Source organism: Equus quagga, chromosome 1, assembly GCF_021613505.1.
Source record: "Equus quagga isolate Etosha38 chromosome 1, UCLA_HA_Equagga_1.0, whole genome shotgun sequence".
Lineage (NCBI taxonomy): Eukaryota > Metazoa > Chordata > Mammalia > Perissodactyla > Equidae > Equus > Equus quagga.
The window spans coordinates 95,858,677-95,871,345 of record NC_060267.1 but is presented as its reverse complement, the minus strand read 5'-3'; the positions used below and the strand labels follow the sequence as shown (position 1 = coordinate 95,871,345).

At 61.8% G+C, this 12,669-nt stretch overlaps 1 protein-coding gene across 1 annotated transcript in view; it reads left to right on the top strand.

Annotated features, from left to right (window-relative positions):
• The window catches only part of KCNT1 (potassium sodium-activated channel subfamily T member 1), a 71,977-nt gene that overhangs the window by 38,021 nt on the left and 21,287 nt on the right, over nucleotides 1-12,669 (top strand). Inside the window, exons 4-15 of the mRNA XM_046677910.1 lie at nucleotides 621-720; nucleotides 2,905-2,961; nucleotides 4,007-4,055; nucleotides 4,134-4,193; nucleotides 4,313-4,387; nucleotides 4,457-4,540; nucleotides 5,310-5,404; nucleotides 6,709-6,889; nucleotides 10,394-10,558; nucleotides 10,907-11,043; nucleotides 12,124-12,187; nucleotides 12,326-12,434. Coding sequence (XP_046533866.1) covers nucleotides 621-720; nucleotides 2,905-2,961; nucleotides 4,007-4,055; nucleotides 4,134-4,193; nucleotides 4,313-4,387; nucleotides 4,457-4,540; nucleotides 5,310-5,404; nucleotides 6,709-6,889; nucleotides 10,394-10,558; nucleotides 10,907-11,043; nucleotides 12,124-12,187; nucleotides 12,326-12,434 — 1,176 coding nt within the window. The remainder of the gene's footprint in view (nucleotides 1-620; nucleotides 721-2,904; nucleotides 2,962-4,006; nucleotides 4,056-4,133; nucleotides 4,194-4,312; nucleotides 4,388-4,456; nucleotides 4,541-5,309; nucleotides 5,405-6,708; nucleotides 6,890-10,393; nucleotides 10,559-10,906; nucleotides 11,044-12,123; nucleotides 12,188-12,325; nucleotides 12,435-12,669) is intronic.

The following is a 12,669-nucleotide window of genomic DNA, read 5'->3' as shown; positions in this document are numbered from 1 at the left end:
AATGGGGCTGTGTCGGTGAGAGGTGGGCGCGGGGGCCCTCATCTCAGCTTCACACCCCCTTCCACCTAACTGGAGATGGGCCCTGGAGCCTATGGGGATGCCGCCCTCCTGCTGGACACTGGGCTGGGCTCTGGCAGTCTGGGGCACCAGCTCACCTCCTCCCCTGTGGCCCTCCGCCCTCCGGCCCTCACCCTGAGGGGCTCCCTGGCCCCCTCCATGCGGTCCCACCCTCCTCCCTGCAGGCTGCCCCCACTGGCCTTCCCAGCAGGAGCTTGACCACCTCAGACCCTTCCTGGGATGCAGGGCGGGGCGTGGAGGTTGTGCCCTTGGATCCCAGCTCATCCATTTGCTCCCCCGACCCCCACCTGTTCTGCCCCAAGGAGCAAGTGGCTCAGGGAACCCTCTGCACCCACATCTATCACGTGGGATGCAGATGGAGCCTCTCAGAGACCAGCCCAACAGCAGCTGCCCAGGCCATGCAGAGCACCCCATCAGCCCTCTCGGGAGCGGCCCAGCCCTGGGGGGCCGAGAGGTGGAGAGAGGAGCTGTTAGCGGCAGACGATAGTGGGACCCCGGGCAGCCCAGGAGCCCTGACACTCCCCTCCCCTCCCCTCCCGCAGGCCTGAGGATCCGGCTGTTCAACTTCTCCCTGAAGCTGCTCACCTGCCTGCTGTACATTGTCCGGGTCCTGCTGGACGACCCGGCCCTGGGGATCGGATGGTGAGTGACCTGCGGAGCTGGGAGCTGAGGGGCCCTGCTGCCATCACAGAGGCTGATGGGGTCAGCATGGGGTCTGTGCCCTGCGCCCGATGCCCAGGGCCATGGGGAGTCCCTCCTTCCCTAATGTGACCCCTGTCCCAGTGTCCGCCCCCACCGAGCTGAGCCCAGGACCCTGCCCTCAGGCTCCAGCTGACCACTGGCTCGATGTAGGCAGAAGAATGGACAGTGGCTGTGTCTGCAGCTGCTCCTTGACCTGGAAAGATTTCTCCTGAGGGTCTGGGGTGCCCCCCCACTGAATGGTGCAGGGGAGGGGCTCAGCAAGGGGCTCTGTGCTCCCGTCAGCTCCTGTGGGGTGGGGACGCCCGCCCCCAGTGCTGGCAGGGTCTCCCTCTTCTTGAGGCTCAACCTGGTTCTGCCTGCCCCTCCTGGACCCCCCGGTGTCCTCTTCCTCAGTCACTTCTGTGCTGCTGTGACTTCCAGGGAAAGACGGTGGGAATAAGCTGCCTGCCGCCTTCAGGGCTGAAGTCTGGGGTGGGCCCACAAGTGAAGGAGCGGGGCCTCGTTCTTCCTCTTGCTGCGTCGTCTTCCTGCTGCCCTGGCTGCTGTTAGGATGTCCCTGCCCTTTCCACTCATGGTCCTTGTGGGAAGCACAGTTTTCTTTCCTGGAAGCCAGTGGAAGCTTCTCTCTGGGCCCGTGTCTGACAAGGCTCCATGACACCATGGTGTGGTCCCCTTCTCATCGCCGTGTTGTCCCAGTGGACACCGAGCTGGGTCCACTCAGGGCTGGACTTGTCTTGAATTAAGTCTTTGGAAATACCTTTCCCATCTCCTTCACATGCTCTCTCTGGACTTCCAGATATTCCCATGTTGGATTCTGGAATGATCCTGTACATTTTTTATCCTCTCTCTCCTATTTCCCATCTTTTGCTCTTTCTGGGGAATTTCATTAGCTTTATTTTCAGCACTCTGAGTTTTTCATTTCTGCTCTCATGTTTTCTAATTTCCAAGAATTAAGATTGGTGAGGCAAATGGATGGGTGAAGGGGCTGGTGGATAGATGGGTAGATGGGTGGATAGGTGGGTAGATGAGTGGGTAGATAGATGAATTATGGATAGATGGATGCATGGGTGGTGCATAATGGATGGATGGTGGGTGGGTGGATGGTAGATAAATGGATGGATGGAAGGTAGATGGAGAGATGGTGAATAGATAGATGATGGATGATGAATGGAAGGATAGATGGACAGATGGGTGAGTGGGTGATAGATAAATGGATGATGGATGGTGGTTGGATGGGTAGGTGGATGGATGGATGGGAGGATGCATGGTGGATAAGTGGATAAATGGATGGATAGATGGTATCTAAATTGATGGATGGATGGTGGACGGATAGATGGTATATAGATGGATAGATGGATGGATGGATGGATGGATGGTGGATGGGCAGGAGGACAGCCAGCCACTTCCATGGGTGTTGAGTTTATAACAACAGCCCCAATAAGGCTCAGAAGGAAGTGAAGTGGTCAGTTGAGAGAAAAGGGGGAGAAAGCTTCTCGTCACCATGGGGCTCTGTGAGAGTGAGGTCCTCTTGATCAGCGACCCTGACACTGGCTGCAATCTCAGGCAGAACTAGCATGTCTGCCATGCCCCTGCCGCCGGAGCATGCCCCAACCAGCAGCCGGGTGTCCAGGTGGCTTGAGGAGGCTTGTCATTAAGAGTGACTTAGGGACCTAAATCTTGGAGTCAGTACCTTGGAGTGAGAGCTCGGTTTTGTCTCTCAGCTCTGTCTCACGGGCATTGTCCAGCCTTGTTTGCAGCAGCTCCGGCCTCCAAGAGGCCCTGAGTGCTCCACGGTAGTGCCGTGCACGGCCCTTCCCCAGCAGCCTGCGGTCAGGCCAGGCTGCATTCCCAGCTCTCTCTTGGGCTCCACCTCTCACGTCCTGGAGTGGGTGTGTCCTCATCCAGCCTGCCGGCCCCTCCTCCATTAGAGACTCTCTCTGGGGGTCTGCAGGGCGGGGCAGGCTCCCTCTTCACCCAAGGGTTGGAGCACAGATGCAGTCTAAGATGGGGGGTTGGCCCTGGGTAGGTGCACCCCACACTCCCTGAGCCCATGGCAATCCTGGGAAGGGTCCCTTCAGGGGCCGCGCTGGGAAGGGCGGCCGGGCCAGCTCCGTCTCTCCACAGCTGGGGCTGCCCGAAGCAGAATTACACCTTCAATGAATCATCCTCCGAGATCAATTGGTAAGTTCACTGCCCAACTGGAAGACCTTTCCCTGGCCCCACTCCCGCTCAGAGACCCAGGGCCAGAGTAGGGTGAGGTTGATCTTGTCCAGCCCGACCCCGGGTCCAGGCTGAGCAGTGGGCAGCGCTGGAGATATCCCTGCAAAGTACCTTGAGGGCCCACAGAGCAAATTAAGACTTACAAGTGTCACTGAAAGCCGGCCTGACCCACCCACCATGTCTTCCCTCCTGGCAGTGGGCAGCCCCTGCCCCTGCCTCTGGTGGGGGCAGTGCTCAGTCGCTGCTTCCCCAACTCTTGATGCTCTGAGCCAAGGAAAGCGGGCGTCCTGGTCAAGCAGTGGGAGTGACCCAGAGCGACTGGGGACTCCCCGTCCAGAGGTTGGGATGTGTCCCCAGGGGCTTGGCCACCTCCTGGTGGAGGAGCTTCTACCTTCCAGCCTCACACGCTTTATCCCCAACACCCAGAGCCCCCGTGTTTTCAGCCGAGGAGGGACTGCCCCCTCTCAGCCCTCGTCCTGCACCAACACCCCCTTGGCACTCCCTGCCCTGCCCTGCACAGCCGCCACCCTCCGTTCTTCCAACCACCAGACTGGCCAGAGGCTGAGTCTCGCCTCTCCATTCCCCTGCATCTCTCCTCCCTGTTCCTTTCCCCTCACGGTAGCCCTGCCCGTTTAGGGGTGAGGAGCTCAGGTTAGGAACACCCAGAGTGGGGCTGGTCAACACCTCCCCAGCAGCCCCACACGTAGAAGCCCCGTCCCCAGAAGCCCGGGTGAGAAGGGGAGGCTGCCTGGGCCTCAGGCTGCCCTTGTCTGAGCATGTCCAGGGTGAAGAGGCCTCTGAGCCTGCGGCCCTGCCCCACGGCAGGCACCTCCCAGGGCGGCCCTACTGACCTTCTTTCTGGGGACCCCCTCCTTCCCTCCACATTCTCCTCCCCTCCGAGGGCAGGGTAGTACTCTCGGTCCAAAGGAGGAGGGGCTTAGGGTCAGCGGAGGCCCCCAGAGGTGGCTGGGGTACGCCCCCCAAAGCTCACCTCCCTCTCTCCCAGGGCGCCCATCCTGTGGGTGGAGAGGAAGATGGCTCTGTGGGCGATTCAGGTGAGTGGGTGGGTGGGCGGCCCTCTCCACCCCCTCCCCTGGCGCCACTCAGAGGCTCCTGTCCCTGCCCACTCCCAGGTCATCGTGGCCATAATAAGTTTCCTGGAGACGATGCTGCTCATTTACCTCAGCTACAAAGTGAGTGCCCGCCTCCCACCCCGACCCCTCCCCTCCGTCCGTCCCTCCTCCAGCCCCCAGCCCCATCCCCTCACCCCAGGGTTGGTCTGTCTTTCTCCTCCTCCCCTCCCCCACCCCAGGGCAACGTCTGGGAGCAGATCTTCCGCGTCTCCTTCGTGCTGGAGATGATCAACACGCTGCCCTTCATCATCACGGTGGGTGAAGCTGCCGGCTGAGGAACGGGCCGCCCAAGCCCCCAGCCCCCTGACCCGTCTTCTCTGCAGATATTCTGGGTGCCACTGCGGAACCTGTTCATCCCCGTGTTTCTGAACTGCTGGCTGGCCAAGCACGCCCTGGAGAACATGATCGTAAGCCCCACCGCATGCCGGCCCCCCAGCCCTCCCACCTCGCCTCTGGGCGGCCCCCCAGGACCCCCGGGGCCAAGGCTTGCCACATCCCGGCCCTGGCCAGGCAGAGCCAGCCAGCTCCACTCGGTGCCCCAGGAGGCCGGGTGACAAGTGGAAACACATAATCTGTCACCGTGAATGCCCAACTCCAGCCCTCACGTCCCCTCCCTGAGCTGCACTGAAGCTCAGCAGTGACACAGAAGGAGATCCACCCAGAGCTTTCTTGATCCTGGAGATGGGGGAGGCAGGGAGTGCAAGGTGAGAGCAAATAGGGGCCACGGAAACCAGGACCACATGGCCCAGGGCCACAGGCACACTGGGGCCACGGGCAGACCCTCTGCTGAGCATCTAGGCGAGGTCCCTGTCGCAGAACGTCAGCAGGCAGCGTGACCGCCCCCTCTAAGCCCAGGCTCACACCCCATCCTACTTGTAAAGTGAGGGTACGGTGCTGAGGTCACGGCCTCTGACCTGTGCCCAGGGCCCTCCAGTCCTGGGCCCTTAGCCCTCACCCGCCGTGGTGGAGGCAGGATGGTCTCCTGAGAATGAGAGTGGAGGTCGGGGTGACTGGCCATGGGGCCCTGTGGCTGTCCCCCAGGACGGAGCCGCGGCCGCACCCCTCGCCTCTCCCTTCCTTTACTCACATGTGTATTTGGGACATGTGGCCACAGAGGGGCCCTGGGCTCTGGGGCGGGTCCCCGGCTCTGCCGCTGACAGCGCCCATGTCCCGCAGAACGACTTCCACCGCGCCATCCTGCGGACGCAGTCGGCCATGTTCAACCAGGTGCTCATCCTCTTCTGCACCCTGCTATGCCTGGTCTTCACGGGGTGAGTGCCACCACCCACTGGGAGACCCCTCGTGGATCCAGAGGTCCTGCCAGGTGGCTGGCAGACCTCTCCTTGGGCAGAGCCAGGCCCTGGCATCTAAGACGTCAGGAAGGCCTCGGCCCTGGGGTGGCGGATGGCAGCCTGGCCAGGACCGAGGACCAGGAGGCAGCTGGGAGCCCATGTTCCCAGACAGCAGCAGATCCAAGTCCGGCTCCTCTGGGGCCTGGGGAGACCCAAGTCTGACTTCCTGGTTGGTGCCTTGGGAGGCAGGTCTGAGGTAGTGGACTGGCCCCTGGCCCAGTGGGGACCCTTCGGTTTGGGGCTCGGCTGAGAGCAAGGTCTGGGAGCAGTCAGTGGGAAAGGTGGGGGCTCCTGGAGCCGAGAGCCCCCCACGCTTCTGCATCGGCCCCCTTTCCCACAGAGGTGCTGGCCTGGCCGGGTCCTGGTGAGACTGGTTACCACCTCCTGTCCCCCGGGCAGGGATGCAGGGCAGGCACCAAGGATGGGGAGGGAAGGAGGACCACATGCTTCCTGCCTTCCCTTCCCACTCCCCTGACACACACAGACCTCAGCAGAGCAGGCGGGGCGTCCATGGGGTGGAAACCTCGAGGGCAACTCACCAGCTCCCTCCAAGCAGCCAGCGCGCCCACCTGTCCACCCCAGGGGAGGGTCCCTGAGCACTGCTGTGTGCTGCCCCATGGCGTGTGCTGTGGGCCCCCAGGCCCTGCCGTCAGCACCTCCCAGTCTGGGGATGGGAACACCGGACCCCAGGTGGGAAACAGGACCATCCAACTCTGTGCCGGGCAGGAGGCTGAGCGTGCCCTGTCTGACCTCCTGGGTGAGGATGAGGCCTTGGGGGCGGGTGGCATGCAGGGGTTCACAGCCTGGGGGCCACACCTGCTCCCCCTGACTCCCAGGCCCACACTCAATCCACACAGCTCTGCGTCCTTGCTCCCAGTGAATTTTTCAGGAGCCTCGAAAGAGCCAGGGAGCAGGAGGGAAAGTCGGGGGAGATCTGAGTGCTGGGTGTCCTGGCTCTGGCAGGCCACAGGCGGGATCCACTAGGGACCTCCTAGGGGTCCACTAGGAGCCCCAGTGGGCCAAGCTGCTCACACCCCCTACTCCTGGCCAGGACTCAGGCCCAGGTTGTGGGGGTCCCCCGTCAGTGATGGGGCCCCCAGGCTCGGCCTGTGTCTCTGGGTGACCCGGCAATGCTCCATCTCCGGGTGAAGGGGTCCCCTAGGCAGGCAGAGCTGTGAGATGGCTGAGGCCCCACCCACAGCCCCTGATCCCCCGGATTCCAGGACCTGTGGCATCCAGCACCTGGAGCGAGCCGGTGAGAACCTGTCCCTCCTGACATCCTTCTACTTCTGCATCGTCACCTTCTCCACCGTGGGCTACGGCGATGTCACGCCCAAGATCTGGCCGTCCCAGCTGCTGGTGGTCATCATGATCTGTGTGGCCCTCGTGGTGCTCCCGCTGCAGGTGAGCCCCGCCCCCCATTCTGGCCTTTGGCCCCAAGCCCAGCAGGGAGGTGGCCACCCGGACCAGGCAGGAGAGAGAGGGGTGACACTGATTCATGGTGGGCCCTGCCAGGGGCCTGCTGGGCAGTCTGTGGCCAGTGAGGCCCGGGGCCATCAGGACAGTGAGCAAGGGACAGTAGTCTCGGGGTGCCACGTGCCAGCTCCCTTTCTGGACCTGGAGATGGCGCAGTGTATGAGCAGAGGGGCTGTTGGGGTGGTCGGTGCCCCATTTCCCCCCATGCAGGGGTGGGGCTGGCCGTCAGGAGCCCTCAGCCGGTGCAGCAGCAGCTGTCAGGACCACATGGGGCACACCGGCCTGCTGCTTCCCTGTCCCCTGTCACCTCGGTTGAGCCGAGGTGGGGCAGTGTGGGACCAGAGCCCAGCCCAGCACCACCTGTGTTAGGTGTGAAAGGTGGAGGCCTGGAGAGGGGACCACCTGGCTTCAGGCACTGCCCCCCCAACCCTGCCCTGGGCTCGGCCCTGTCGGGGAGGGGAAGCAGGGGAACACCCTCCCCTAGGGACCCACACAGCAGCTGTCAGCTGCTCCAGGAGCTGTGGGGGAGGGCACAGCACACCTTCAGTCAGGAGGAAAAGGCCTGGAGAGGGGACTGGGGGGGGGGCGGGCACTGGTGGGGAGCCAGATGCCAAGGTGGACACTCAGGATGTGGAGGGCACCCAACTGGCCGCCATGATGGGGCCAGTGCACACAGGGGGACCTCTGCTGACCCTGAGCTAACGCCCTGGCCCTCAGCCCCCACCACAACCAGCACCCCCTCCTCCCTGCTTCCACCCTTGTCCAGAGCACAGCCCCCCTGCGCAAGGCCTGCCATGTGCCAGGGACCCACACGGGGCCGAGAGCCCTGACAGCAGCCTCGCCCCCACCCCTGTGCTCGCCAGAACTTCCCTTCCTGGACCTGCGTCAGCAGTGGCCTCCTCCGCAGGCTCCATCCGAAGACTGGTCCTCCCCACACTCCATCCCGCCCCATGGCCACCTCTCCCTCATACCCGCTGGCAGAACCCCCTCGGGCCACAGAGCCCCGGCCACCTTCAGAATCTCAGTTCAAATTATATTAGATTTTTATACAATTGTGTTTTCTAAATCGTACTTTTAATATTCTTTAGATTGTTAAGGTTTTAAGTTTATATTTTCAAAATTATGTTTTGTATTATATTTTAAGTTATATTTTAATTATATAATTATAAATTATGAACATACTTGTTTTGAATTATAATTGAATTATTCATATTTATTTTTATTTTTTAAGTTTAAAATTATACTTTTACATTACTATTCCGAACTCTTTCAAGCATGCAGAGAAAGTCTGTCCCGCTCAGGAAATACGTCAGGAGAGAGAATGGTCAGTCCTGCAGCCTCCCCCTTCCCATGGGAGGGGCTGGGGCTGTTGTCCAGTCCGTGTGCCTGGGGGACACACAGATTCATCAAGGGTGGTTTCAACTTAAATGGTGCAAGGCACCCAGCTCCCTGCCTGATGGTGTCTGGACCCCTCCCGCCCCCATCTCCAGCTGAGGCTGTGCTCCTGTTCCGCTGCTGGGGAGCCAGGCACTCAGGCCCGACACGGGTGAGAAGGAGACCTGCAGGGCCTGGCTTCGGGGCAGCACATGCATCCCCTCCAAGGCCGGAGTGGGTGGTGGGGACGAAGGACGCAGCTGAGTCACTGTTGGGGCAGCTTCCTGCCCCCTCATTAACTTGGGAAGGCTGGCTGTCTCGTCAGTGACAGAAAGGGCTGGTCCCAATTACCTTCCGGTATTCTTCCACTCGACTGCATCCCCCCGTTAGCACCCCTAGAGAGGAGACAAGGAAGTGCCCGCTGTAAATGTCCCTCCCAGAAGGTAGTTGTGATGACAGCTGACAGCATCCTCCTGGCTCAGGGCTGAGTGTCCTCACACATCAGTGGTAGCTTCCTGGGACCACCACAACGAAGTACCACAAACCAAGGGCTTAAAACAATAGAAATTTACTCTCCCAGTCTGGAGGCCAGGGTCTGAAATTGAGGGTTAGGCAGGGCCAGCTCCTCCTGGAGCCTCTGAGGGAGCGTCTGCTCCTTGCCTCCCTCCAGCTTCTGGTGGTGCCGGTGGTCCTGGGCATCCCTGGCTTGTGGCTGCATCGCTCCAATCTCAGCCTCCTCCATCAGGGGGCTTATTCCTGTGTGTCTCTGTGTCCTCTCCTCTCCTTGCAAGGACACCAGTCATTGGATTTAGGGTCCGCCCTAATCCCATCTGACCTTATCTTAACTAATTACATCTGCAAAGACCCTATTTCCAAATAAGGTCATGTCCGGAAGTTCCGGGTGGACATGAGTTTTAGGGGGCCTACTACTAACAGTCAGATCATCTACCTCTCACCGCAGCCCTGGGGGGGAGGCACCATCATTCCATTTTGCAGATGAGGGGCCTCAGCTCAGAGTCATACAGCTGGGACAGGTGAGGCTGAATCCCACCCTGCACGGCCTCAGGGATCACCTTGGGGTCTCAGACCCCTCCCAGCTATGGAGCCAGTCCTGTGCCGCAGAGCCACGGGGTCTTGTCATGGGAACCCAATAGGTGCTGGATAGATTCGTTTCAGCAAAATTACACGGCACGGGTGGGCACCACAGAGGGTAGCTGCTGCTGTTCGTTTTAAACCGTGTTAAATAATGAATGGCCTCAATGCTTGAGACAGAAACAGTTGGCGACTTTCACAGGGTCTGGCTCCCACCTACAGACGTGGAGTCAGACTGCAGCGAGAGACTGGCGAGTCAGCACCCCGGACAGCTCCCCGGAGCCCTGGCAGCAGGCCCTGTGACGTAACGCCCACTTTTACATATCTGTCGTTTTCTAATTTAAAAGGAGTTCCGACATCCAAAGCTCATATCCAGGAAGTGTAGGCCGGGGCGGGCAGCGTCCCCAGACCTCGAATCACCCACACCCTTGACGTTGGCTAGTAACCAGGAGCACGGGAAGTGTTCCTTCCACGCCCAGAGTCTGTTTTCCTAATTCTGTGGCTTGAGAACATCAGTAGGCTAAGATACTTCCAGGCTTCTCCAAAATGGGTCTCCGGTGCTGATGAGAGACGCAAGGTCTCATAGTTACCTGGATGTCCAGAGTGCAGACCTCGCCATCCACTAACAGTCGTTTGGCTGCCTGAGGCGGGAGCTGGACGTGCCGCGTCTCCCGCTATCCCACCTGCCAGCCGGGACGTCCCCATGTGGCCTCTCGCGTGGCCTGTGCCGCGCACACTGCGTTCTTCCGAGTCGCGGTCGGGATGTGGTTCCATCCTTGCCAGACCTCCTTGGTCCTGCTCCGGCCTCTGCCCGGGCTGCCCCCTCCTCTCTTCGTCCCCTGCTCTGTGCTGCCTGGGGCTCCACGTCTGCTGCTTCCACGAGGGAAAGGACCCCCCTGAAGTCGCCGTCACCCCACTGCTGGCCCCGCCCCAGGCCACCTGGCACTCACCTGCTCTTACCTGCAGTTTGAGGAGCTCGTCTACCTGTGGATGGAGCGGCAGAAGTCAGGGGGCAACTACAGCCGCCACCGGGCCCAGACGGAGAAGCACGTGATCCTGTGCGTCAGCTCGCTCAAGATCGACCTGCTCATGGACTTCCTCAACGAGTTCTACGCCCACCCCCGGCTCCAGGTGAGGCCCGCCCACGGCCCCGCCCCGGCTCCAGGGGAGGCCCCGCCCACGGTCCACCTCCAGGGGAGGCCCCACCCACACCCCGCCCCTGCTCCGGGGGAGGCCCCGCCCACAGCCCCCACTCCTCCCGGCATTGTCCTGAGCGCTCTGGGCCCGGTTGCCCCACCTGTGCGGTGGAGCGTGGCAGCCACGTGGTTTCCTACACTGTAGAGATGGGTCCGTGGGGGTCCCACCTTTCCCTCCCGTCAGATACGCCGTCACTGGGGTCCGGAGAGGCAGTGGGTGTGACACCCCAAGAAGGCAGGGCCGGGTGAGCTCACCACGGGGCTGACTCTGGCCTGCCTGCAGGACTATTACGTGGTCATCCTGTGCCCCACCGAGATGGACGTCCAGGTCCGCAGGGTCTTGCAGATCCCACTGTGGTCCCAGCGGGTCATCTACCTCCAGGGCTCAGCGCTCAAGGACCAGGACCTCATGCGGGCCAAGTGAGGGGGCCTGCAGGCTGCAGGGGAGGCCTTAGCCCTGGGGGCGGGGGTGTGGTCCTGAGCCGGTCCAGCAGTGGCCTTGAGGGTGGGCGGGGTGCAGCGGGCCATCGGAGTGGCAGCAGCTCCAGCCCTGTGCCCACCACCGCCTGGGCGATTCAGACCCTGCACTGACCTGGCTGCGGAGCCGTCCGGGCAGGCCCAGCCTGGGTCAGCCTCCAGGACGTCCTCCCACCCCTGCTGTCTGGGGGATGTTCTTTGTCAGGTTCCAGGAGGGGCTCCGAGTAGATCAGGGTGGGACCATCGCTGCACAGTGTCGGGTGGGAAGACACGGGCTGTGGGTGGGTTTTCTTTTAAAGACAAGCTGACAGAGTGATTTGAGGTAAGAAGACTGTTGGCAGATGGAACTTTCCAGAATGTGCTGGTGCACACTCTGGGACACCCCACGAGCCTTGCCCCACCCCTGACCCGGTCACGATTTCATTCTAGGAACCTGAGGCATCCTTTGTGGTGAAATGTGGGTTGTGGAGAGGCTGGGGAGAGGCAGGAGACCCAGCCACCCACCTCCTGAGCCCTGGGCCCCAACATCTCGCCCATAAAATTGGGGACAGGAATCAAGTCCCCTGCCGGAGGTGGCTCTGACCAAGGGGTGCAGCCTCTCTTGTGATCCGCTCCCCTGGGGAGACGCAGTGGCCGGGAGGAACAAGGCGGGCATGCTGGGTGACCTGAGGGGACAGTTTCTCCAACACGCCGTCTGCGGCCAGGACTCTCGGGGGATGGGAGGGGAGTGGAACTGGTCGTGGGTCCCCAGACCTCGGGCCGTCTGTCCCAGGGGGACAGGCCAGCAGGTACAGTCCACATCTCTGCCATCAAGTGCTCCCCTCCCTCCCGCACCCCAGCGCCGCCGGGGTTAACGGGGCACAGAGGATGGGCCCCACAGTGGTCAGGGCCCCAGTGCTAGGTCATTAGCGCAGACCGAGGTGGAGCTTGACAGGGCCCCCCTTCCGGCCCCTGCCCCGAGCCCCCGACGGCAAAGACGGAGCGTGGACGGGTCCAGGCAGTGCTGAGCCCCGTGCTTTGCAGGATGGACAACGGGGAGGCCTGCTTCATCCTCAGCAGCCGGAACGAGGTGGATCGCACGGCGGCAGTGAGTGCCCCACCCCACCCAGCCCCGCGTAGGGCCCACTGCTGCCACCCACCACGTACCCACCTGCAGCCAGAGCTGGAGGACACCTGAGGGCAGAGAGCCGCCCTGCAGCACTGACCACACCCCCCCTACCCCCAGGACCACCAGACCATCCTGCGTGCCTGGGCAGTGAAGGACTTTGCCCCCAACTGCCCCCTCTACGTCCAGATCCTCAAGCCCGAGAACAAGTTTCACGTCAAGTTTGCAGGTACATGCATTTTGGGGAGTCACGTGTGTGCACACAGGCGAGTGTGCACCTCTGAGGGCTGAGGCGGGAGACTGGAGCTGCATGCACCAGGAGCATGCAGGGGCAAGGCGGGGGACAGCTGAGCTCCGTCCTCACCAAGGGGGATGGAGGCAGAGCCCACACAGGTCTGGCCGTTGGATGCCGGTCCTGCACCTGGGGGCCCCGGGGTCAGTGAGGACAGGAGCCGAGGGCAGGG